Below are 23,457 nucleotides of genomic sequence, written 5' to 3' on the forward strand. Positions count from 1 at the left end.
ATTTTTTTTTTTTTACAATATTAAGTGGTCAATTAATTGGATATATAATGTACACCTGCGTCTCAATCCCAGGTGGCAATCATTGTGCTAAAACAATGTAAGCGTTTACATCCATGGTAGCGCACAATGCTGTTTTTAAGCTTAAAGAGGTTGTCGACTGCAGGAAGACGTTCATTATTCAGTTCTAAGTAGCCTAAGGCATATTAAAATTAAAAATACATCATTGTTTCTGACACAAAAGATATTTTGACAGCTATTTGTATGCAATAGGCCCACTTGTTAAATTATTCTAAAAGTTACTGCTGGGGGCAGCAAACAAATGACGCAACAAGTAAGAGTTCTTGTTGAGTGATTTAGGTTTTAGTGCTGTAGTAGCATCATTGAGTTGTTAGAAACCCGAGTCCTGATTACGATGCATGGGGTCATCAATCTCAGATTTTGGACAACATTTGGAAAAAAAAATTAACAACAACCTCTTTCAATCCTGTTGTTTAACTTAGAGCGGGAAAGCAAAAGAAAGAAAGCACTGACGTTTAATTATTTCAAAATTTTAGTTGAAAATAGTCCTTTTACTTTTGATGTACAATTTAGTGGGAAAATCTCATCCCCTTTACATGATATGGCAGAAACTAAACTACCTAACGGTCAGCCATCTTGGAGCAGTAGGTTGGTTGCCATGGGAACATTGTTGTGGGTTGCCAGGAGAGCTTGCACCACTGCGCTACGATTGAAACCCATATCAGTCAGCTGCTGAACCTGCAGGAGGCAAATAATATCAGGGATTACCAGTAACATCAGGGATGATGTTTTGGACTCGATGCACATAACACAGTTACAAAGAGGAAGTTGGAATGGGCCACTGGGAGGATTCCTGAAGGCCATGCTAAGATGCTACAGATTTGTGTATGTGCAGAATAAAATAAGGCGTGGGTACTTTGCGTCACATACATGCGAACTAGTGTGCACTAGTGTTATTTCCCAGCCACTAGTTTTGTCATGCAAAGCATGACTGTTTTTTTAAATGTCTTGAAAGTATGCCCTCCATCTGTGTTCTTCACTGAGCATCCTTTGGGAGATGATGCCTCGCAATCACAACTTTGGTCAGCTCTGCCTGCCTGCAAAATACTCCGTGGAGGAAATTGCTGATTTTGAATTCCTCAAGGCTACGTAATTGCAATATTCATGCATATGGAAGAACTGATGCTTGTATGTGAAATGCACAGTTTGTCAAAAACATTTAGACAAAATGCGTGTCAGTGCCCCAAATTCAAAGAAAAAACACAGGAAAAGATACCAGAGCCTGTTTGGGCCAAATAAGCAGTAACCCTCCTGCTGTTTGAACAGTCACAGACACCATTTTGTGGGTATGAACAGACATGAATCCTTGGCTACCGCACATGTTTACATGTTGCTACAATTCAAATATTACATTTTTGCAATATTTTATTGTTAGATTTAGCTAAAGGTTCGATTAAACTGCCTTTGTGAACAGGATTTTTCAATTGCTTTGTTCCCCAAATTTGCATTATTACAGTGCCCACATCAAATATGTGATGGGATCAAGCTACGTGAGTAGTTTGTCGGGAATTTTCATTTGGAGATACAGGCCAAAATAGGGCCACTTCATCACATCACTTCGTCACATCTCTTGGTGTTCCGACTTCCATAAATTTTTAACTAAAGATGGTATCAGCATGCGGTTTTCACAACAGTAATGCTGAGATTGTGCTCTTTTCAAATCTGTAATAAAAAATATTTTGACCGGGGTCGACAAACCACTCATTTAGCTTGATCGCATCACATATAGTTCTTATTGTTATCTCACATGTTCTTCTGGTACTGAGCTGAAGTCCCTGCTTGCAGGTGGCTGACTAGAGTGCGGCGCGCTGCCTGGCTCCGTGTCGGGGGTATCTCCTGTCATCCAGAGAAATCCAAAATGAGAACGCTCAATTAAACTCTAAACATCCATCATTCCATGAAAATTGTGGTATATCTATGCTTATTTAAAGGTGTGACACCTTTAATGCTTCATATTGGAACAACTTATTTTTTCTAGTAGTACAAGTTTTCCAATGAGACATCACACATGAAATGGCCTATAGAAATTAAACGGTGTTCAACTAAAATAATGTGTTTTAAAATGTCTGCCCAAAAGTATGAAACAGCCTAAACATTTTATATTAGGTTAGTTTTTTATCTCTGAAACCCTTAGATGTAGACGTACAGGATTCTTGTTACAGAAGATTTTATATTTAAGGTTTCAAATTTGTAATTTGTAAAATACTGTAACATATACATATCTAAGCAAAATTCCACGTTTTTGTTAGCCTTTAGTCAAGGCGCGCTTGTCTACCTGGATGCCCGGTGCCCCAGATTTTGGCACGAAAAAAGACCAGTCGAGTGGCGAAGCCAAGAGCGCCTTTACCATCTCGTGGAGCTAATCATTTTTCATTTTCTAAGTAAAATGAATCATGCATGTTTGCCGATATATATGAACCAATCACCACCAACAAGCCACTTTTGAGGTGATGACACGCGCGCGCCCTCGAGCGCGCGCTAAAACAAGACGCGCACGCATTCACAACAGGTCATGCATTATGCATGACAATTTGTCTAGCAAATTGGAAGACAAACGTAAAGAAAAACATAAGCGCTCTCCACGAGATGGTAAAGGCCCTCGCGGCTTCGCCGATCGTGCTAGTCTTTTTACGTGCCAGCGTCCGGGTGCGTCACGTGTCCGGATAAGCGCGTGGGACTTGACTAAAGGCCATGTTTTTGTGCGCATTGCATCATTCTGAATATCAGCTTACCTGAACTACTGGTACGGTTCTGCCGCTGCCTGAAGACTGACGCTAAGGACCCTGCAGTCCCTCTGCCTAAAGGTGCACTCTACCGAACAAACGACAAACTCAAAAGTGTCAGTTAACTTTGGACAATAGATGTTACATTTACATGTTACGTTAAAGGAAATAGAAAAATATATATTAACAATATTCATAGGGGTGTTTCAGGTGGCAATCCCCTATTTCTGTTTGACCACTGTTAAATATTTACACATTAACATAACTCCCTACTGTCTTTTACTCAGCACTGGGCCAAGTCCGCCAAAATTCATCAATCACACTGCTTCCAATGCATGCTATGCTTTAGGCCTCTAGGCCCAAGTCCATCATACATGTACTCCATTAATATTTAGTAAACCAGGCCTGCAGGACCAAGTCCCCCAAATCCACCAAATGCGGGGGATGGATTTTGATGAAGTTGGGGAGGTTAGCGTTAATGAAAAAACATCCTCACCTTCAGTTGACAAAAAATTCCTTGGTTTTTAACACCTTAATTTCCCCCTTAAAAAATCCTGGATCGATCGCTTGTGTGAATGTAAAGGTAGAGTAAATCATTTGCAGTTAGACAAAAAGGAACTGACCAAATTATTGTTAAAAAGCTTACTTGGATTAAAGATAGTAATGGTACTAAACTCCCTGTGAAATATTCCGTCTGGCATGCTGTCATTTTGAAGAAAACCAAAGAAGGTCATTGCCAAAGATGAGTCAAGTGACACATTTTTTTAAAATTTCTGTTAGTACTTGTGAATGGGTGCATTCAAGCATTGACACTACACTCAGGCCCGCGGTTGCTATTATTCGTCGGTTCAGTGTGTGGCATCGTGTAGCTGCAATCGGCTGCATGAGAACATGCTCCAGATGCTGATTTCAGGGGCAATTCAAAATATGATTCAGCAACTTTTGAATTGAAATCGAGATCCTAGAATATTGTTTTCTCAGAATGTACAGCATTCACAGAGCTAAAACTTCATCAGTTAGTTGTTAAGCACCCAGCTTTAGATTTTGAGCACTTTTGTTGCTTCAAAGGAAACAAATTCAAAAATGACAAATGATCTACTCTACCTTTAATTTCAACCCTAACCGCCCTGAATCCTCCAAAATCCTTTTTGCAAATTGGAGGAATTTGCAGGATTGAGGTTACATGGCAAAAGTGGGTTGCTGATTTCGGAGTACGCACTGTCTTGGGCCGGACCTTGTGTTGTTTATGCTCAGCCGTGCATAAATTTAGTCCTTGATTATACTTGACATCCTCCGCACTGCTCCAGGATGTCACTGCCTCTGCCTCAGCCTCTTGACAGTCATAGCCGGAGGATTTTGCAGGATTCAGGCAGTGGTCACCCCTCCATGGACCATATTCAAGAAATAGCGGAGGAATTTGCAGGATTGAGGCTATATGCTATTTTTCCATGAGGCCAATTGGAGGATTTTGCAGGATTAAGGCTACATCCTAGCAAAAAGGTCTAGGGAGTTAGGGTTAAAGAGAAACTTACAATAGTCGGCCTGACAGATGAGGCAGCCCCCCTAGCCTGCGCCTGTTGCCTAAACTGTGCCATGATCATCCGCTGTTCCATTAACTCCATTCGCTGCTGCCGTTGGAGTTCCAAGGTGGCCCCCATGGGCAGGGGGCCCTCCCGTGGGGGGCTGGACCTCAGCAGAGGGCCGAGCAATGCTGCCGAGAGGCGGGCCAGGGGATTGGGGATACGCAGCCAGGACTGGAGGTACAAGACGTTGAGGCGGTACAGGAGGCCGGAGAGGAGACCGCATCCCACAACAATGCAGGACTGTGTGGAGTGAGATACCAACTGCAGAAACGGCAATGAAATACAAAGTTTCTAAAGGGTGTGATGCTACCATTTTTTTTTCAAGATGCATTTAGTCTTGGTTCCAAGACATCCTTAGCGGTGTGGTGTTTCAGCAAGCAACGGGATATGCAGCGAGTAATCAAAGTGGGTGCCCTTTACACACATGCCAACAGGGCACGGTTCGTCGCTGAGTCAGGTTCGCGGAAGGGAACAGTACGTCCTTGCATACCGGTACATTTGTTGTGTTCATCCCATCACTATGAACGTGCACCAGGTTTTAATTTTCAAACTTCTGCAAATATGTGAAACTGCTACAACTTAACTGTTCTGAAGTTTTGTTTTGGAGGTTCATGTAAATGCTTCGTGTCTTGTTCACAATGATGTCTTTGTTTTCTTCTCTACATTTATTCATAGCTACTTATCACAATACACATATTCTTATTATGTTCTGTTCTGTAAAAGGCCAATGGAATTTCCCGTCAGGGATAATAAAGTCAAATTGAATTGAACTGAATTGAATTGAATTGAATAGCAGCATTCTCAAGTCGGGATTATCCATACGCTGTTGAATCCTCACATCCAACAAAGCACATTTAGTATAAAGAAAAGACTCGGAAAGAAGTTCTCTGCACAAGTTACAAAAGTGACTGAATTCAACATATCTATTCAAAGTATCCCACTTCAGGATACGCTTACCTCACTCATTTTTTGTTACCCTAACCCTGCTTAATGCAACAGAATGCACCACTGCTTAGTGCAACAGAATGCACCACTGCAAAAAAGTTGTTGCAAGTTGTTGCATTTAGCAGTCTCCTGATCTGATGCATTCCACCCCTGCATTCTGTTGCACTTGGCAGGGTAGGTACTTGGTACCAAGGCTGGCATGTATTAGTTCACTGCATTCTGTTGCATTTGGCAGGGTGCCTGGAAAATTCAAAAACTCTGTAATCCCCATACAAAAAAATTCAATGTTCCATGTGCTACAATGCTGCAATTGTGGAGCTTGGAAAGTAGAAAAAAAAAGAAAGTTTTTTTGGTTTAAAGTTATAGTCCATCATTTGTAATTTGTGCATTTTGTTCGTTTGAAGCAACAAAAGTGCTCAAAATCTAAAGAAGGGTACTGAACAACTAACCTGATAAAGTTTCAGCTCAGCTTCAGCTGTATGTTCTGAGAAAAACAGCATTCTAGGATCTCAATTTCAAATCAAAAGTTGCTGAATCATGTTTTGAATTGCGCTTGAATTCAGCGTCCGAGACACGTTCTCGCTGAGCCGAATGCAGCTACGCGATGTCGCGCACTGATCTGACGAATTATAGCAACCGGGGGTGCGTGTGCGTCGTGCCAATGCTTGCGCGCGCTTCGCCGAATAACAAAACGAACTACTAATTTAAATTTTCCTACGGTGCGTCTTAAGAAGCACCGTTGGAAAGGCCTTCTTCCGTTGATTACTTCAAAATGACAGCTTGCCAGAAAGAATAATTTCACAGGGTGTTTAGTCCCCTTACTATCTTTCAACCAAGTATGTTTTTCAACAATAATTACGCCAGCTACTTTTCGGATAGCTGCAAATGATGGACTATAGCTTTAATGATTAGGACACAGGCAAGGCACTCACTTGTAATCCGAAGATGTACACTAACCACTTTCCATTCAGTAAATGGCCAAAAACATTCTGACCAGAAATATAGGGCACATCACAGACGAACGGCACAAATAGTGATGCCACGACTCCCGTCCTGAAAAACAGGGGAAAAAATCAAGGGTTTCAGGATGTTATAACGTGCAGGAGGATTGTAAACTGTTTGGTACCAAGAAGCTGAGCCCAGTTTTACAGAGAAGCTAATAAATACTGCTTAGCAAATGTCTATGCTTAATTAAAATAGGGTAGATCATTTATCATTTGTTTCGTTTGAAGCAAAGAAGTGCTCAAAATCTAAAGACAGGTGCAGTTTTAGCTCTGTGAATGCTGTATATTCCTAGAAAACAATATTCTACGATCTCTACTTCAATACAAAAGTTGCCAAATCATGGTTTGAATTGAGCCCGAAACCAGCATTCTGGACACGTTCTCAGTCAGCCGATTGCAGGTATGCAATGTCACACACTGAACCGACGAATAATAGTAACGGGGCGCACGTGCGGTCTTGTCAACACTTGCGCGCACCCATTCACGAATTCGCCGAATTACAATCAAACTACTCACGGAAATTTCCAAAAATGTGTCACTTGACACATCTTTGGAAATGGCCTTCTTTTATTGTTTTCTTCAAAATGACAGCATGCCAGAAAGAATAATTTCACAGGGAGTTAATTGCCATTATACTATCTTCAAACAAAGTAAGCTTTTCAACAATAATTTGGTCAGTTACTTTTTGGATAGCTGCAAATGATCTACTCTACCTTTGAAGAAATCGGCTGAGAGCCAGTCACATTGCACGACAAACTCTTATTGCTATGTAACTTTATTAGGTGCTTAGGAAATCTCTATGCTGTTCTTAACTCTCCTGACACAGTTGCTGACTCATTGAGCATTGAACTTGCGTGAAAATTCCAAGGATCCTCAAGTTAACACTTACCCTCCAACATCCTCCACTTGGCTTAACCCAACTCCCTAGCATGATTTACTAGGAACCATACCCATCCTGGCAAATTCCAACACCATATGGGAAACTGCTCACACATATTTCTGACTTTGATTCTGGAGGTGTGCCAACCCAATGTAAAAGACTGTCAGTTTAGGGGTACTGTACCCATCCTGACAGATTCCATCGAGTTCTATTAGCTTTAATGCAGGATTTTTACCAAGGCTTTCAGTGAGGTGCAGCCGAGACACTTTTACTTGGAGCTCAATGTCCCAAGGTAGGGCTGTCCTGAATATACCAAATATCCCAATATCCGATCATCAACCGAATATTTGAATAGCTATTTGCTGGTTGAAATATTCTAAAACAAAAAAAATACTATGCGCGTACAATACAAGACAGTGATGTTATTTTATCGTACAGTTCAGAGTTTTATTATCAGGTGCCACGTTTTTGTTGACGGTAACCTTTTTTGTCGATGGCGGATCATTTTCCCATCCTTTCAGCAGATTAACGCCCTGGATATTTATAAACTACTTACTGTAAAACACTCCAGAGCCCCATATTGATTGCCGCAGCAAGCAGTTGCGAGTAATAAAATACTAAATTATTTGAAAATGGACAGCCCTATCCCAACAAGATGGCTAAAAAAATACACAGATACCGATTACTGCATCAGTGATGGATTTTGACGGTTCCAGAGAGCTTTGGTGTTTGAAGCAATAGTGTGTGATTGTTTAGCACACATTCCATTGGCATCATCATGCAACATGTACTACCTAACACTGTCCAATAATTAGGTCCAATAATTACCTATTTCATCTGATGGATAACACAATGTGTGGGTTTTTTTTTTTTAAGTCGAGTATGTGAAACAGATTGTAATAAATTGCCTGCCATGCCTTTACACACAGACTAGCATCACCAACAATCAGATCATATTTCATGTAACCAATCTGCAATGTAACTACTTAAATTCCATCTGCATGTACAGACAAAAGCAGGGAACTGGTAGGTACAGCTGGCTTATCAATCACCGGTTACACCTCTATGTTCCGACACCCCTATGTTCCGACTGCACATATTCCTATTCCTAACCCTAACCCTAACCAGGAGTAACACAATCTAGGTTGTCGGAACATAGGGCTGTCGGAACATAGAGCAGTCACCACCTACAGTCAAGGCAAAGCTGTTTTTAAGTAATATGTACCGTACGTAAATAGTCACTGCCAGAGCTTCCTGCCTTATGTAGGCAGGGAGCACTTAACTGTTAAAAACAGCTAGTGACTTACCCGAGTTTGATTTTCAATTCATCATTCAGAGCATAAACAAACATGGTAAAAGCTCCATGTAAAATAATTACTTCAAGGCCATGACCTACAGAGTTCTTCAGAATCATTTAAAAAAAACAAGTTACAGTTCAACACTGTCTTCAGAGATTGTTCTGAAAAAAAAACTCACGGTCCTGGAGTCCAGTATATTGGGATGTTGCCATGATGGTAATTATGAAAGGCAAACAATGCGGCCAGCTCTAGACATGCTGTCATCACTCCATTGGCAAACAAGTACGACTGAAAACGGAAAGAAACAAAATATCCCGACGACACCTATGAAAATGATTCATGCTCCTCGAACAGGTTTAAAAACAGAGAGTTATAGCCAAGCCAATCACAAGTTGAAATGAGAGAACAATCACAAGAAGATTAACAATGACAAATGCCTTTGTTATAGTCCTCTTGGATAGCTTGTTAATTGATTTACGATTGACTTAGGACATGTTTCATGAGACCTTTACTACTCAGAAAATTCTAGCGTTATGAAAGGAAGTGTAATATCAGCAACAGAGCCAATTAACTTCACTTATTGACCGATGGCAGCCATGTCACCTCTAGGACGATTTTCAATCAATGAACCATGATATTTTAATTGATGATTCAGAGAAATGATCCAAAACTCCAGGTCGATTAATCTCCTTGACCATTACTAGATGACGGATGAATAAGATGAGAAAATAATACCTTTTTAGGTAAATTTACTGCGCTTTGAAAGCTCTGTCACAGACATTACATGTAACACTGGAATTGCCCATAGCAAACTTAACCAAATATTTTATAGACGTGAAACATCCGAACTAACTTGATCATGTTTATAATACTAAAATATGGTGATCTTCCAAATTATATTACTCCATCGTACTCATTCAAGGTAAATGTGGTAACAGGTTTGCTCCATTAGACAAAATGTTTTATTTTGCTTGCACTTGTACAGCTTGGTAAAAACATTTTTTTAAACTTGCATTAAAGTTGCGTTCCTCATGCTCTTCAACAAATTCATTTTTTCCCTATTAATGAATAAATTTTCTACTTGTATTTTTTTAACCCAAAAACCTTTTCCCCCCGCCCCTTTTTTGACGTTTGCAACCCTCTGAAAATAAGGATTTGCTAGCAGACTGGCTCCCGGTCCGCACATTATCAATATCAATTGTTGGTTGGGAACCAGCCTACCCGCGAAAACAGAATTAGTGTCTGAAAGCCAATGATTCAAAATTGTAATGTCACAATTCAATAACTAAACATGGGCCGATTTATTTTTTCAGTCGAGGACTTATTCATAAAGGAATAGCTTTTGTATTGCTAGAAAAACAGCAACCGATAAAAGAAACCTAATAATTGGGATAAAACTTGAAAATGGCATGGGGAACACACCTTTAAATAAGTGAAATAATATACATTTTCCTACATATACATTCCTGTTGCTAAAATGTGTAGCCCTCAGCTACAGGTATGTGCACAGGTTTCTTTTCAGTAAATGTATTCTGTTGTTGCTTTGATTTTCTTTGTATACTGTGGTTGCCAAGTTTGGGTCAAGGAGGCAAAGTGAGTTGTTCTAAAAAAAGGTTGCACATTCTTTCATCTACAAATATTTTGTACGTGCTCTTTTCGCCTCCCCATTTTGTTGCTGTACCTTTTGTTCAACATAAAGAAAGCACTCACTGCGAATTTGGTTGATCCATAGCGTTTTTCAAAGACACGAAAATTGTACATGAGTACAAGGCCCAGTAGTAAATTCTTTGGGTCTAAAAATGCCAGCTTGCTTGTCAACAACCGCCATATCTGGAAAATATAATCATAAATATGAACAACATTAAACAATCATCAATATGATTACAGGATATGTTTGAGGAAAGATCATGCCACAATTTCATTACAATTCAATTGCCAGGCAATTGAAGGGTTCAAAACATCTTATTTTTAGTCTGGATGACCAGAAGCAACTGAATGGGCTTTCTGCAAACTAGTTGAAGTCTTCAATAAGACTCCTCTGGCAATAAGCAGTGTTGTAGGACTCGAGTCCAGGACTCGGACTCGAGTCACATTTTTCGTGACTCGGACTCGACTCGAGTCACATTGGAAAATGACTTGGACTCGGACTCGACCCTGATGACTCGGACTCCAGCTTGGTGACTCGTGACTCGAGTCACGTATTTTCATCAAAAGAAAAAACATAGCGTTACGTATTTGTGTGATGAACGTAGCATTCTTTTTTACTCCATGGACAAAACACAGCGCCACGGAAAATCGTATCCAGGGGCCGCGCAGGCACGCCTAGCGCCTGCACGACGAGCACCAGGGCCCGGTGTCATGCCAAAAAGTGTCTGGTACCAAAAAGTGTCTGCTTACGGCGCACACTGGACACACGCTATAGTGCAATATTCTCGACAATGCTAATACTAGGCGGACACTACTTTGCATTACACCAGAGCGCTTCCCAATGTTTGGATGATAAAACATGGAGGGAAGGGATGGAGGAAGTTTAGGGATGGAAATTAAAAGGAAAACACATTTTGGGTCAAAACAACATGTACACACACAAGGTAAACTGTATACACTTGGATTTACTTAAAATACAGAATGAATGATTCAAAAATAATTTTAAAAAAAAATTGTTTAGTTTGGTGAACACTAAGAACAAGTGACTTGTGACTCGGACTCGAGGCTTGTGACTCGAGACTGGGACTTGAGGCTTGTGACTTGAGACTCGGACTCGAGGCTTGTGTCTCGGACTCGGACTCGACGTTGGTGACTCGACTATAACACTGGCAATAAAATTATGATAAATTTATTGCAGTTTTTTTTTTTCACATTCATTCTTATGTTAACCCTTACCCCTACAGTGTTTTACTAGGAACCTTCCTCACTCAGGCCAATTCCAACACCATTATTGTAAACTGTACACAAACTGTTGGACTCTGATTTATATTGGTGGTATGCCTGACCCGATGTAAAGCATAATCAGTTTACTAGTGCAGTACTCATCCTAACAGATTCCAACAAACCCTGGTGTTGGAGTTTGGCTGGATGGGGATTGTCAGGGTAACTAGGAGGGCAACAGGGCTTTTTTGGGTGTGGCACCCTAAAATATGAATTCTAAAATTGAATTGATCACTTGTTCACATTGCAAAGCTTATGACCTCTCCACTGAACAAACACAAAAAAACTGAGTCGACGCTATGTTTAGTATGTTATCGAATTTTTTTTTTCAATTCAGCTTGGACTAATAGACTTGACTCAAGTCAGACTTCATTGGATGTCCACAACACACCCTGCCATCACAACCTAGCACTGAATTCCATCATCATCGTCATGCCCTGAGTGCAACAGCAATGCCATATTAACATGCATACCACTTCAAGTGCGTAAGTGTATGCACGCTGCATTCGCTCGTACCCACCGCCCTGCAAACAGGGCGCTGGGAAGGGCAGATGAGCTTCACAGAATCTTGTGAAGGAAGTGGGGATGGCATTCTGGGTAATTTATCATGACCTATGTATAAAGCATCTGGCTGCAGCTGTAGACCACGGTTAGCCAATGCGCGCAAATACTATCCGAAAACTTTCCCATAGAAATGCATACACACCATACTGGATGTGATTTCTTTTTCATTGCGGACCATGTGGACAAATTTTGAGCGTCAAATGATATGCACTTCATGAATTCGAAATCATAGCCTGAGCAACTGACGGGAGTTGAAAATTTACAAAACAGATAAGTTCCTACATTATTATGAGATGGAATTTTGCGTCGGGGTGATATAAATCAAATTAGGTTTTGCCCTTCACCAACAATTTTTTTAAACACTGTATACTCAGTGTGTTACCTCCCGAGTGAAAGTTGGAAAAAATCACTCGGGTGGGACTCGAACCCACAACCTCCTGCTTTCTAGTGCAGATGTCCACCAACCGATCCCATTAACTCGGTGGTCGAGTGGTAAGACATCTGCACTAGAAAGCAGGAGGTCGTGGGTTCGAGTCCCACCCGAGTGATTTTTTCCAACTTTCACTCGGGAGGTAACACACTGAGTATACAGTGTTTAAAAAACGTCGGTGAAGGGCAAAACCTAATTTGATTTACATTATTATGCTTTTTCAACCAAAAAAGGGCGCCGCATTTATGAACGGGCCGGGAATCAAAGAGTGATGAATGACTCAGTCTTAACGGTCGTTTCAAATCTTGCTGGGTTGTGGTATGGTCGTGATGACTTGCAGGTCACAGGTCACGCAAAATCTATCCAATCAGAGCGTTAATTCGTCAGCCCTTCCCAGCATCCTGTTTGCAGGGCGGGGGGTACGAGCAAAGCATGCTGCACAGACCAAACGTAACACCCAACTAGAACCAAGCCTAAATTCAGCTCAAGCGTGAAACAAGCACAACATACAAAGCTCCCTTTTTAAAGGAATATTTGCCTGTAAATGCGGAAATGTTGTTGGGACAAAAAATTCAAAAAATTTAAACATCATGGGGATACTAACTTTAACTTTTTGTTCTGATTCACACTATGGCATTTATTATGATCAGATGAATGCTGATATGACTGATGAGTTTTAAAAATTTAATATTTTAATATTGTCAATCGTCTCTTATTCTCACCTCCAACTTCTGTGTGAGTGATTCTATTGTGTAAGAAAACAACTGCTGGTAACGTGGGCCCATAATGAGCAGGCTAGTTGACAGACAGCCGATACCAATCAGTAGACCCTTGCTGACTGGTGTCTTATCTGAGAAAGAAAAATATTATGGACCAATAATGTTAATGTTCATGATCAAAGCAATGACATCTCACTTATTAGCATTCACCACGTGCATGGTGCTTTCAACATAGTGCAGAGAGACATATTTTTTTTTAAGAGGAAGGGTTTTTCAAATTTCAATATGGGTGGCGGTTTTGATGGTTTCAACCATGTTCAAATACATGTACAGTGCGCCATGCACAAGCTTGCTGTGTGCAGAGACTGAGACAGCGCATTCGGTGTCTTGATTAGATGGTGAGGAAAGATCTGCTTTAACTACGCATGCGCACATCCCATGACAACAATTAGGGTCGTGGATAAACAATTCACCCCATGCGTGCAAAATCATTTTGAACGATAATAGGGAGTCGGGAACTAGGGCAGCTTTTATGGACGGATACCAGTTCAAGCTGGTTCCCGATTCCCATTTACCGTTCGAAATGCACTTGTGTTTACAAACGTGATCCAGCCTACTCATTATCATAAACGTTGTATCATGAGCGCTCGGAAACGGAATCGCACTCGGGATACGGGAACCATCGAATGTACGCTGGGCATGAAGACCACATCGCATCGTTCAAACATGAACACGAGTCGGAAATTTAACATGTTCACGATCGCGAGGGGAGCTCTCGGAATTGAACGGGAAATTTCACTTTTCATCCGGATTGTAAGTAAAGTTCAGTACAACCATCTTAACTATCGATGTCTACTTGTACCTCAGGTGGTGTATTTAGAAATTTGGAGGCCGTTTTGAGGGTGGAATCTGATGTTTTTGTTGGGCAATGTTGGGTTTTTGGGTCAATGACAGAATTGTGTTGCTCGGCATATAACATTTAGCTTGGACCCCACTATCGCCAGACCATGTCCGAATGTTGAAAAGGCGATAAGTTGGGTCCAAGTTACTCAGACTATACGAACTACCCGTGTGAAGACGTACACGGGCGCACCGTTTGCTGCCGCTTGCAGGCTGTGGCGGCAGTGTGCTAGGTTTGCATGCACGCGCGCGTGTAACCTTCACACAGGGAGTTCATACTGAAGACGTTTTCAACAAAAGCGTGGGATTGCGGTTTATTTTCAGTAAACACGCCGGCCGCGGACATATTTGCCTTTTCTAAACCCAGCGCAGGCACAGTTCTGGACACAAGGAATATTGTAAGCAGAATTTCAGCTTCCTCCATCAGGTAAAAAAAGGCTATGCACAAAATGTGTTATAATTTTTTTCGCGATGGCAGGAGAGATTCATACCCTGGACTCCGTTGCATGTACGTGTGGCAGGGCCAAATTTAACTTGAATTTTCCCAGTGTAGTTTTGTATGCTTTAGTATAGGAGTAGCCCCCCTGAGCAAATCCAGCTTTCCCGGTCCGTGTACATACCGTCCAATCAGTTACCGTTTGAAAATTGTCAAAAGAAAAATGAAAAACGAACCCTTTACCGTTTACCCTATTACCATCTTGGTAAAGAAACAGAACAAGGAAATCGTTTACCAGTTTCCGTTTATGCGTCTAAAAACGAAAACAGAAAAACAAAAGTGTTGTACCTTTTACCATTTTTGAAATTGTAAACAAAAAAATGAAAAAGCAAACCCTTATCCAATTTTTGGTTTGAATTTTTGAATAGAAAAATGAAAAAGCAAACCCTTTTCCAATTTTTGGTTTTGAATTTTTGAACAGAAAAATGAAAAAGCAAACCCTTTTCCATTCTTTGGTTTTGAATTTTTGAACAGGAAAATGAAAAAGCAAACCCTTAACCAGTTTTTGTTTTTGAATTTTTGAAAAGAAAAAAGAAAAGCCAACCCTTTACTAATTTCCGTTTTTGAATTTTTGAAAAGAAAAAAGAAAAAGCAACCCCTTTGCCAGTTTTTGTTTTAAAATTTTTAAACCAAAGAGAGGAAAAACAAACCCTTTACCCTTTTTCGCTTTTGAATTTGTGGAAAGAAAAAAGGAAAAGGGAACCCTTTACCTGTCACCATTTTTGATTTTTTCAAAAGAAAAAGAAAAAAGCAAACCCTTTACCTGTATTTGTTTTGAAATTTTTGAACCAAAAAAGGAAAAGCAAATCCTTTACCCGTTTTTGCTTGTGAAATTTTGAAAAGAAAAAACAAAAAGAAAACCATTTACCAGTTACCATTTTTTTGATTTTAAAAAGAAGAAAGAAGAAGCAAACCCTTTACCAGTTACTGTTTTTTTAATTAAAAAAAAAGGAAAAGCAAACCCTTAACCCGTTTTTGCTTGTGAAATTTTGAAAAGAAAAAACAAAAAGAAAACCATTTACCAGTTACCATTTTTTTTATTTTAAAAAGAAGAAAGAAGAAGCAAACCCTTTACCAGTTACTGTTTTTTTAATAAAAAAAAAAGGAAAAGCAAATCCTGTACTGTTCACCGTTTTGGAGTCTGTGTTCAGAAAAAAGAGACAACGCATTGAGTTACAGCATTCCGCTTTTAATGCGTATAAAACAAAATCATCAATTGTTTTCCTTTGTATACAGTTAACATTATGTAAATAAACGCAGCACACTCATATCTGTTTCATTTTGTTTCTCCGAAACACAAACAACTAAAAACTAAGACAACATTTTCTTTGCCAAAACAAAAACGAAAAAAGGGTAACAGGAAAAGGAAAAACGAAACCTGTTACCAGTCTAAGCCCAACAAAACCCGAGTGCGGCCGAGTTCGTCAGAAAGTGTCTCGCGGCTGTTTCCTGTGAAAAAAACCTGTCCACGGGGCATGGCGGGAACTTATGCGCGACCACGGGCATGCACATGTTTACTGTACTTGCTGTAAGTGCTCTCTTTAGTACGGCGCTCCATACGGCGCTCCATGAGTGCCATCACTTCTTTATTTACTCAGATAAATTTATCACGTCATGTTGACATATCGCCGAGAGTAAGGCGACTTAATCACATAATTGTATCGCTAAGTCGACTTACCGAAGTCGACTTGACGACTTGTCCAGATGCATTATCTCTCCAAGTCGACTTCCAGAAGTCGACATGACGACTTGTCCAGAGGCATTATCTCTCCAAGTCGTCTTCCATAAGTCGACATGCCGACTTGTCCAGATGTATTATCTCGTCAAGTCGACTTTCCGAAGTCGAGATGATTTGTCCAGATGTATTATCTCGCCAAGTTGACTTCTCGAAGTCGAGATGACGACTTGTCCAGATGAAATATCTCGCTAAGTCGACTTCCTGAAGTCGAGATGACAACATGTCGAGATAAATTATCTCGCCAAGTCGACTTACGATGAGGAGATGATGACATGCAAAAATCTCGTTCTGTATGGATATCCCGTTGTTGAAGCACTGTCGTGGATTCTTTCTTGTTCGTCGGTGCATTTGAGGTTTTCCCCACCCGTTCTTATATGAACAATAAACTGGCAGAGGAACAAGAGATAAACTGTAGGGTATTGATTTGATCTGGGTCGAAGTTGATTTGTGTTTTTTATATTTTCAACTTGTTTTAAATTACTCCCCCAAGCTTCGTAGGAAATCACACCTCTGCCTTGTTTTCCCCTATTTATCCCGTTGAAAAGTAATTCACTTCACGTTAAACATTAACAATCATAAATTCACAAAAATGTCTTTATTGACATGTTGCCTAAAAATGACACTTACAAATTCAAGATTTGCTTTAAATCATATTGAGATCATATTTAAGATAAAACGACTCTCACGGCTTAAATTGGAATATCGGAAAATTAGCAAAACTCTTGTCTGAACTCTTGTCTGATATATTACGAGAAATGATTTGATAAAAGCTCTTATTGCCAACATTAAATCTGGGGCACTGAAGACAAAGACAAATTTGTGTTAATTTCAAGATTTTAAATGGGGAGCGCCGGGGGGGGGGGGCATTTGTTGCAGGACATTATATTCTTTTACATTTCGTTCGGAAAAGAAAAATCGAAGTTTTGAAAAAGCACGTATAAAATTATACCAACAATAACCTTTCAAATTCCCATAACTATACAATCATGCGTTGCATGTTCGTCAAGCTTAAGAGCTTCTCCATAGATGATAATACCCAAACGCTTTGCATCAAAGCAACAATACCTTTTCAATGAAAACAACTCTAACGACATCATTAATCATTCGTCTTTGTGCCGCTTTATGTGTGGAAAGGAAATAGACGAGCAGACGTTTTGCATGTTTTATGAACATCAACAAAAGAGACACAACCATTAATTGCCTCTCCACGCTGCATTTTGATATCATTTTCAGACTCGGAGTCGGGTATTAGTTTCCAGCAATGCTATTCAATAATTTAGATATATCAAGTCAGTTTGATTGTTAATGTTTAACGTGAAGTGAATTACTTTTCAACGGGATAAATAGGGGAAAACAAGGCAGAAGCTTGGGGGAGTAATTTAAAACAAGATGAAAATAAAAAACACAAATCAACTTCGACCCAGATCAAATCAATACCCTACAGTTTATCTCTTGTTCCTCTGCCAGTTTATTGTTCATATAAGAACGGGTGGGGAAAACCTCAAATGCACCGACGAACAAGAAAGAATCCACGACAGTGCTTCAACAACGGGATATCCATGCAGAACGAGATTTTTGCATGTCGTCATCTCCACATCGTAAGTCGACTTGGCAAGATAATTTATCTCGACAAGTTGTCATCTCGACTTCAGGAAGTCGACTTAGCGAGATATTTCATCTGGGCAAGTCGTCATCTCGACTTCGGAAAGTCGACTTGACGAGATAATACATCTGGACAAGTCGTCATGTCGACTTATGGAAGATGACTTGGAGAGATAATGCCTCTGGACAAGTCGTCATGTCGACTTCTGAAAGTCGACTTGGAGAGATAATGCATCTGGACAAGTCGTCAAGTCGACTTCGGTAAGTCGACTTAGCGATACAATTATGTGATTAAGTCGCCTTACTCTCGGCGATATGTCAACATGACGTGATAAATTATCCGAGTAAATATAGAAGTGGATGGCACTCATGGAGCGCCGTACTAAAGAGAGCAATTACAGCAAGTACAGTAAACAAGTGTACAGCGCTCCATGAGTGCCATCCACTTATTTATATATTGAGATAATTTATCACGCCACGTTGACAAATAGCGGAGAGTAAGGCGACTTAATCACATAAATTATCTCGTCCAGTCGACTTCCCGAAGTCGAGATGACGACTTGTCAAGATGAATTATCTAGCCAAGTCGACTTCCAGAAGTCGATATGACGACTTGTCAAGATGAATCATCTAGCGTACAAGTGCATGCCCGTGGTCGCGCATGAGTTCCCGCCATGCCCCGTGGACAGGTTTTTTTCACAGGAAACAGCCGCGAGACACTTTCTGACGAACTCGGCCGCACTCGGGTTTCGTTGGACTTAGACTGGTAACAGGTTTCGTTTTTCCTTTTCCTGTTACCCTTTTTTCGTTTTTGTTTTGGCAAAGAAAATGTTGTCTTAGTTTATAGTTGTTTGTGTTTCAGAGAAACAAAATGAGACAGATATGAGTGTGCTGCGTTTATTTACATAATGTTAACTGTATACAAAGGAAAACAATTGATGATTTTGTTTTATACGCATCAAAAGCGGAATGCTGTAACTCGATGCGTTGTCTCTTTTTCTGAACACAGAATCAAAAGCGGTGTACAGTATAGGGTTTGCTTTTCTTTTTTTCTTTTTAAAATTAGAAAACGGTAACTGGCAAAGGGTTTCCTTTTTGTTTTTTCTTTTCAAAAATTCAAATGCAAAAACGGGTAAAGGGTTTGCTTTTTCCTTTTTCTTTTGAAAAAATCAAAAACGGTGACTGGTAAGGGTTCCTTTTTTCCTTTTTTCTTTCCACAAATTCAAAAGCAAACAAGGGTAAGGGTTTGCTTTTCCTCTTTTTGGTTCAAAAATTTCAAAACAAAAACTGGTAAAAGGGTTGGCTTTTTCTTTTTTCTTTTCAAAAATTCAAAAACGGAAATTGGTAAAGGGTTGGCTTTTTCTTTTTCTTTTCAAAAATCCAAAAACGGAAATTGGTTAAGGGTTTGCTTTTTCATTTTTCTGTTCAAAAATCCAAAACCAAAAATTGGACAAGGGTTTGCTTTTTCATTTTTCTGTTCAAAAATTCAAAACCAAAAATTGGAAAAGGGTTTGCTTTTTCATTTTCTCTTCAAAAATTCAAAACCAAAAATTGGAAAAGGGTTTGCTTTTTCATTTTTTTGTTCAAAAATCCAAAACCAAAAATTGGAAAAGGGTTTGCTTTTTCATTTTTCTGTTCAAAAATCCAAAACCAAAAATTGGAAAAGGGTTTGCTTTTTCATTTTTCTGTTCAAAAATCCAAAACCAAAAATTGGAAAAGGGTTTGCTTTTTCATTTTTCTGTTCAAAAATCCAAAACCAAAAATTGGAAAAGGGTTTGCTTTTTCATTTTTCTGTTCAAAAATCCAAAACCAAAAATTGGAAAAGGGTTTGCTTTTTCATTTTTCTGTTTACAATTTCAAAAATGGTAAAAGGTACAACACTTTTGTTTTTCTGTTTTCGTTTTTTAGACGCATAAACGGAAACTGGTAAACTATTTCCTTTTTCTGTTTCTTTACCAAAATTGTAATACAGTAAACGGTAAAGGGTTCGTTTTTCATTTTTCTTTTGACAATTTTCAAACGGTAACTGATTGGACGGTATGTACACGGACCTTTCCCCCCTTTCTTAGTAGTGTTTCCCCCTGGTTAGCTTTCCCCAGTAACAGCCCACATAGTATGTAAATTAGCAGTACTCCCTTGCCATTGGTTCCCTACTTCCCCCCTGTCCCAAGACCATGTACCCTGCCACCCTCTAGACCACAGACCCCTCATGATCAGTAGCAGACCAGCGGCAGTAGAGAGAGGACTGTGCATTATATTTCTTCTTTTTCCCCTTGATTTTCTTGGATGCGTATTTGCCCTGTGTGAGTGTTTATCTGCTCGAGTTATTGATTTTCAGCCAGAAGTGTTTTGAAGATCCATTATTATACGACACTGCGTTGGTTTTTAACTTGGTTTAAGTCTTTGGTTTTTTAGGTTGAAGTTTTTGGTCTTTATCTGTAGTTTTGGTTTTATGGTATCGGTTATTGGTCTTTGATTTGAAGTTCTTATAAATAAATCCTTTTTGTCTTTTTTTTTGTTGGTTTTGAAATCTAGAATTGTGTCCCTTGTCCCTATTAATGCAATCTCCTCGCGACTTTTCCCTTCAAACTTAGATCCTGAGTTTAGTTTAGTTTGGTTAGAATCCCCATAGTCATGATAGGCCTAGGCTAGTTGTAGCTGGAGTTACCCAGCCCTAAATTTTATCATTGGGTTGTCATTTAGGGCTGGAGGACATTTTTCACGCGAACCAGCAGAGTTGGCAGGTCCAAAAAAAAAACTCACGCGGAAGCGGAATACCCGATGACTGTTGAGGTTTACCACTCGCATCATAGCTGCGATACTGGACGGCAACCAAAGTTAGCCGGTTATCGTGCATGAAACAGTCGTCGGGTAATCCGCTTCCGCGTGACGTCATGCGCCATCAGCCAGCGCAGCCGGCAAGAACGAACTGGTAAACGCGCTGTGCACAAATCCAATTGCGGTCCTCGCCATGACCGCACGGTTGTCAGTTTATGCCTCCTTTTTTCACTGCAATTGAAGGCCGAATCTTCATCGTGGATCGTTTTTTACTTCAAGGACCTGTGTAATGGTTATTCCAGGCAAGGTTTGGGTGAGTTCCAGTTGAAATTAGTGTGTAACAGGGACAAAACATTTTTTTTAGACCTGCCAACTCTGCTGGTTCGCGTAAAAAATGTCCTCCAGCCCTAAATGACAACCCAATGATAACATTTAGGGCTGGGTAACTCCTAGCTCTACTGAGTGGAGCGTTGAATTACGGGTACCCCTCCATACAAACGCTCCACCGATTTGCCATACTTTGGTGACGGCGTCACAGTAGCATAGTGTACATACCCACGCGAGGACAAAAAGACCCCCCAAAAAACGGTAAAGAGAATACAAATGAGAGACACACAATTACCCTGGATTGATCTACACATTCATGACATTCCATCAGACCCCTTATAATGTTCCAAAATTATATTGTTCCCGATATTGGCAAATCGGTGGAGCGTTTGTATGGAGGGGTACCCGTAATTCAACGCTCCACTCGGTAGAGCTAGGTAACTCCAGCTAGGCTAGTTGTATTAGTTTTCGCGAGTTCCCCCAGGTGTGTCATTTTTCGTCGTTACATACACAACGGAGTCCGAGTGGGTTAGACAAACACTGGGACTCGATTCTGAAGCACAGAAAATAGATATCCTCGAGTCCCCGTAATTGACGCAGGTAACGCTTGCAACGCACTAGCTCTACTGAGTGGAGCGTTGAATTACGGGTACCCCTCCATACAAACGCTCCACCGACTTGGCATACTTTGGTGACGGCTTCACAGTAGCATAGTCACAAACCCACGCGAGGACAAAAAGACCCCCCAAAAAACCGGTAAAGAGAATACAAATGAGAGAGACAGTTACCCTGGATTGATCTACACATTCATGACATTCCATCAGACCCCTTACATTGTTCCCAAACAGCGAAAATTTTGAAGAAAAACAGCAAAATAGTCTGAAAACTAGTTACAGCTCAATGTGTTCGCCGTGAGGCTCAATCTTTGCACCGGTTTGCCGAATGAGGGCATCTGACGTGACGTCACCGTCATTGCTCGATCGAAGAAAAACAAGTCGCGCTTTATCAACGACTGTTTCGTGTAATAATACGTGCTCCGATCCGCGCCGTACGACAGTATGGGCTTTGAACACACGCAAGGTGGAGACGGCTGAAGCGTACACGTTCTAAATTAAAAACAAATTAATGACGACAGATACCCACATGAAACTTGTTGTATCAAAGAACAACTAATACTGACAAATGAAAATCCCATTGTTATTAAAATACGTTTCAGCCGTCTCTACCTCGCGTGGGTTTGTAACTATGTAGCCCGACTGCGTCTGGCCGTACAGTACGATCGCAAGCTCTGTAGTACGGCCAGACGCCCGATGCTTCCATAGAGACTGAATTTTGTTGGCCGCCGATGTAGCGATTTTGCTACATCTTTCGATCGCGATTATCTTTTCATCCAGGACACAAATTTCCAAAGTTAAGGTTCGTAGTCGTAGAGCAACTCATACCTTTTCGAAAAAAACGTTGTTTGGTCTCAATATTTTCATCCATCTGGCCACAAGACGAATTTCAGTCATCAGATTCCACAAATATCGTCCCCCATGCGATCCCCCATGCGATTTCAAAATGGCGGCCGCGCTGTAATGTATGCAATATGCAGGCGCGCCCGCGCAAACTCATGAATATGCATAACAGTCTGTGACGTATGACCTCGTGTTTTTGGACGTACGGCCCCGCCGCACGCACGTCCAAAAACACGAGGTCATACGTCACAGACTGATGAGAACAGTCTACAAACACGTTCAAGTTTAACGTTGCTTTAGAGTTTATTTTCCTGATTAAGTGCGGTCAGCATCGCATATGGAATTCCTGAACCCAGCGGCCCAATAGATAAGGACACATAGAATACTACGACGTAACAATTGGCTTCTCCAACAAGGTAAAAATATTGAAAATATTGGTCATACATTTTTTCGCCCGGTTTTGAGCACTTTATACCCTGGACTCCCTCCGTTACGTAGGGAGGAAAGGGAGTCCACCTGGGCTACTATCAGTAGAGCTAGCAACGCACACGAGTTGTCCAACGCAAATTGAATGCGAGTGCGTCAAAACATACCCTCGTCATTTTTGGGGGGGTCAGACGGGGATACTTACAAAATCCTAAAGAGTTCGGCTGCAACGACATCATGAAAACTTTGAACTTGTTCTGGATCCACAGACTTGTTGTATTTGTTTTATTGATGAATTGAAAGCCTAATCCTTATTTTCAGGTATCATTTGACAACACGACGAGGCAAGGCATTCTTCCTCATCGTCGATGCATCACCCTTTTCCGTACCGCGGCAAAAACCATTCCAAAACCATGTATTACAAGGAGTTTACGCTCCAAGTCAACGCATTTTCAAAGGCTTAGCTAGTGGCATTGTGGGTAAGATCTACTGTGGTTGTATGTGATTAAAAGGTCCGGCGCATTGCATTTAAAAGGGGGCGGGGCTACGTTGCATGAAGCTAGCAGCAAAGACGGTTTGTG

At 40.5% G+C, this 23,457-nt stretch overlaps 1 protein-coding gene across 1 annotated transcript; it reads right to left on the reverse strand.

Moving 5' to 3' along the window:
* Nucleotide 1: 1 nt before the first annotated feature.
* On the reverse strand, nucleotides 2-23,333 carry LOC119743105 (ubiquitin-associated domain-containing protein 2-like). Its single transcript, XM_038219459.1, has 9 exons — nucleotides 23,082-23,333; nucleotides 13,156-13,283; nucleotides 10,222-10,341; nucleotides 8,690-8,799; nucleotides 6,262-6,382; nucleotides 4,334-4,645; nucleotides 2,811-2,889; nucleotides 1,826-1,914; nucleotides 2-756 (listed from the first exon to the last, which is right to left on the reverse strand). The coding sequence occupies exons 1-9, from the start codon at nucleotides 23,113-23,115 to the stop codon at nucleotides 646-648; spliced, it is 1,104 nt and encodes a 367-aa protein (XP_038075387.1). The 5' UTR covers nucleotides 23,116-23,333; the 3' UTR covers nucleotides 2-645.
* Nucleotides 23,334-23,457: the final 124 nt, after the last annotated feature.

This window comes from Patiria miniata, unplaced genomic scaffold (genome assembly GCF_015706575.1).
Source record: "Patiria miniata isolate m_02_andy unplaced genomic scaffold, ASM1570657v1 HiC_scaffold_6, whole genome shotgun sequence".
In the NCBI taxonomy this organism is placed as follows: domain Eukaryota; kingdom Metazoa; phylum Echinodermata; class Asteroidea; order Valvatida; family Asterinidae; genus Patiria; species Patiria miniata.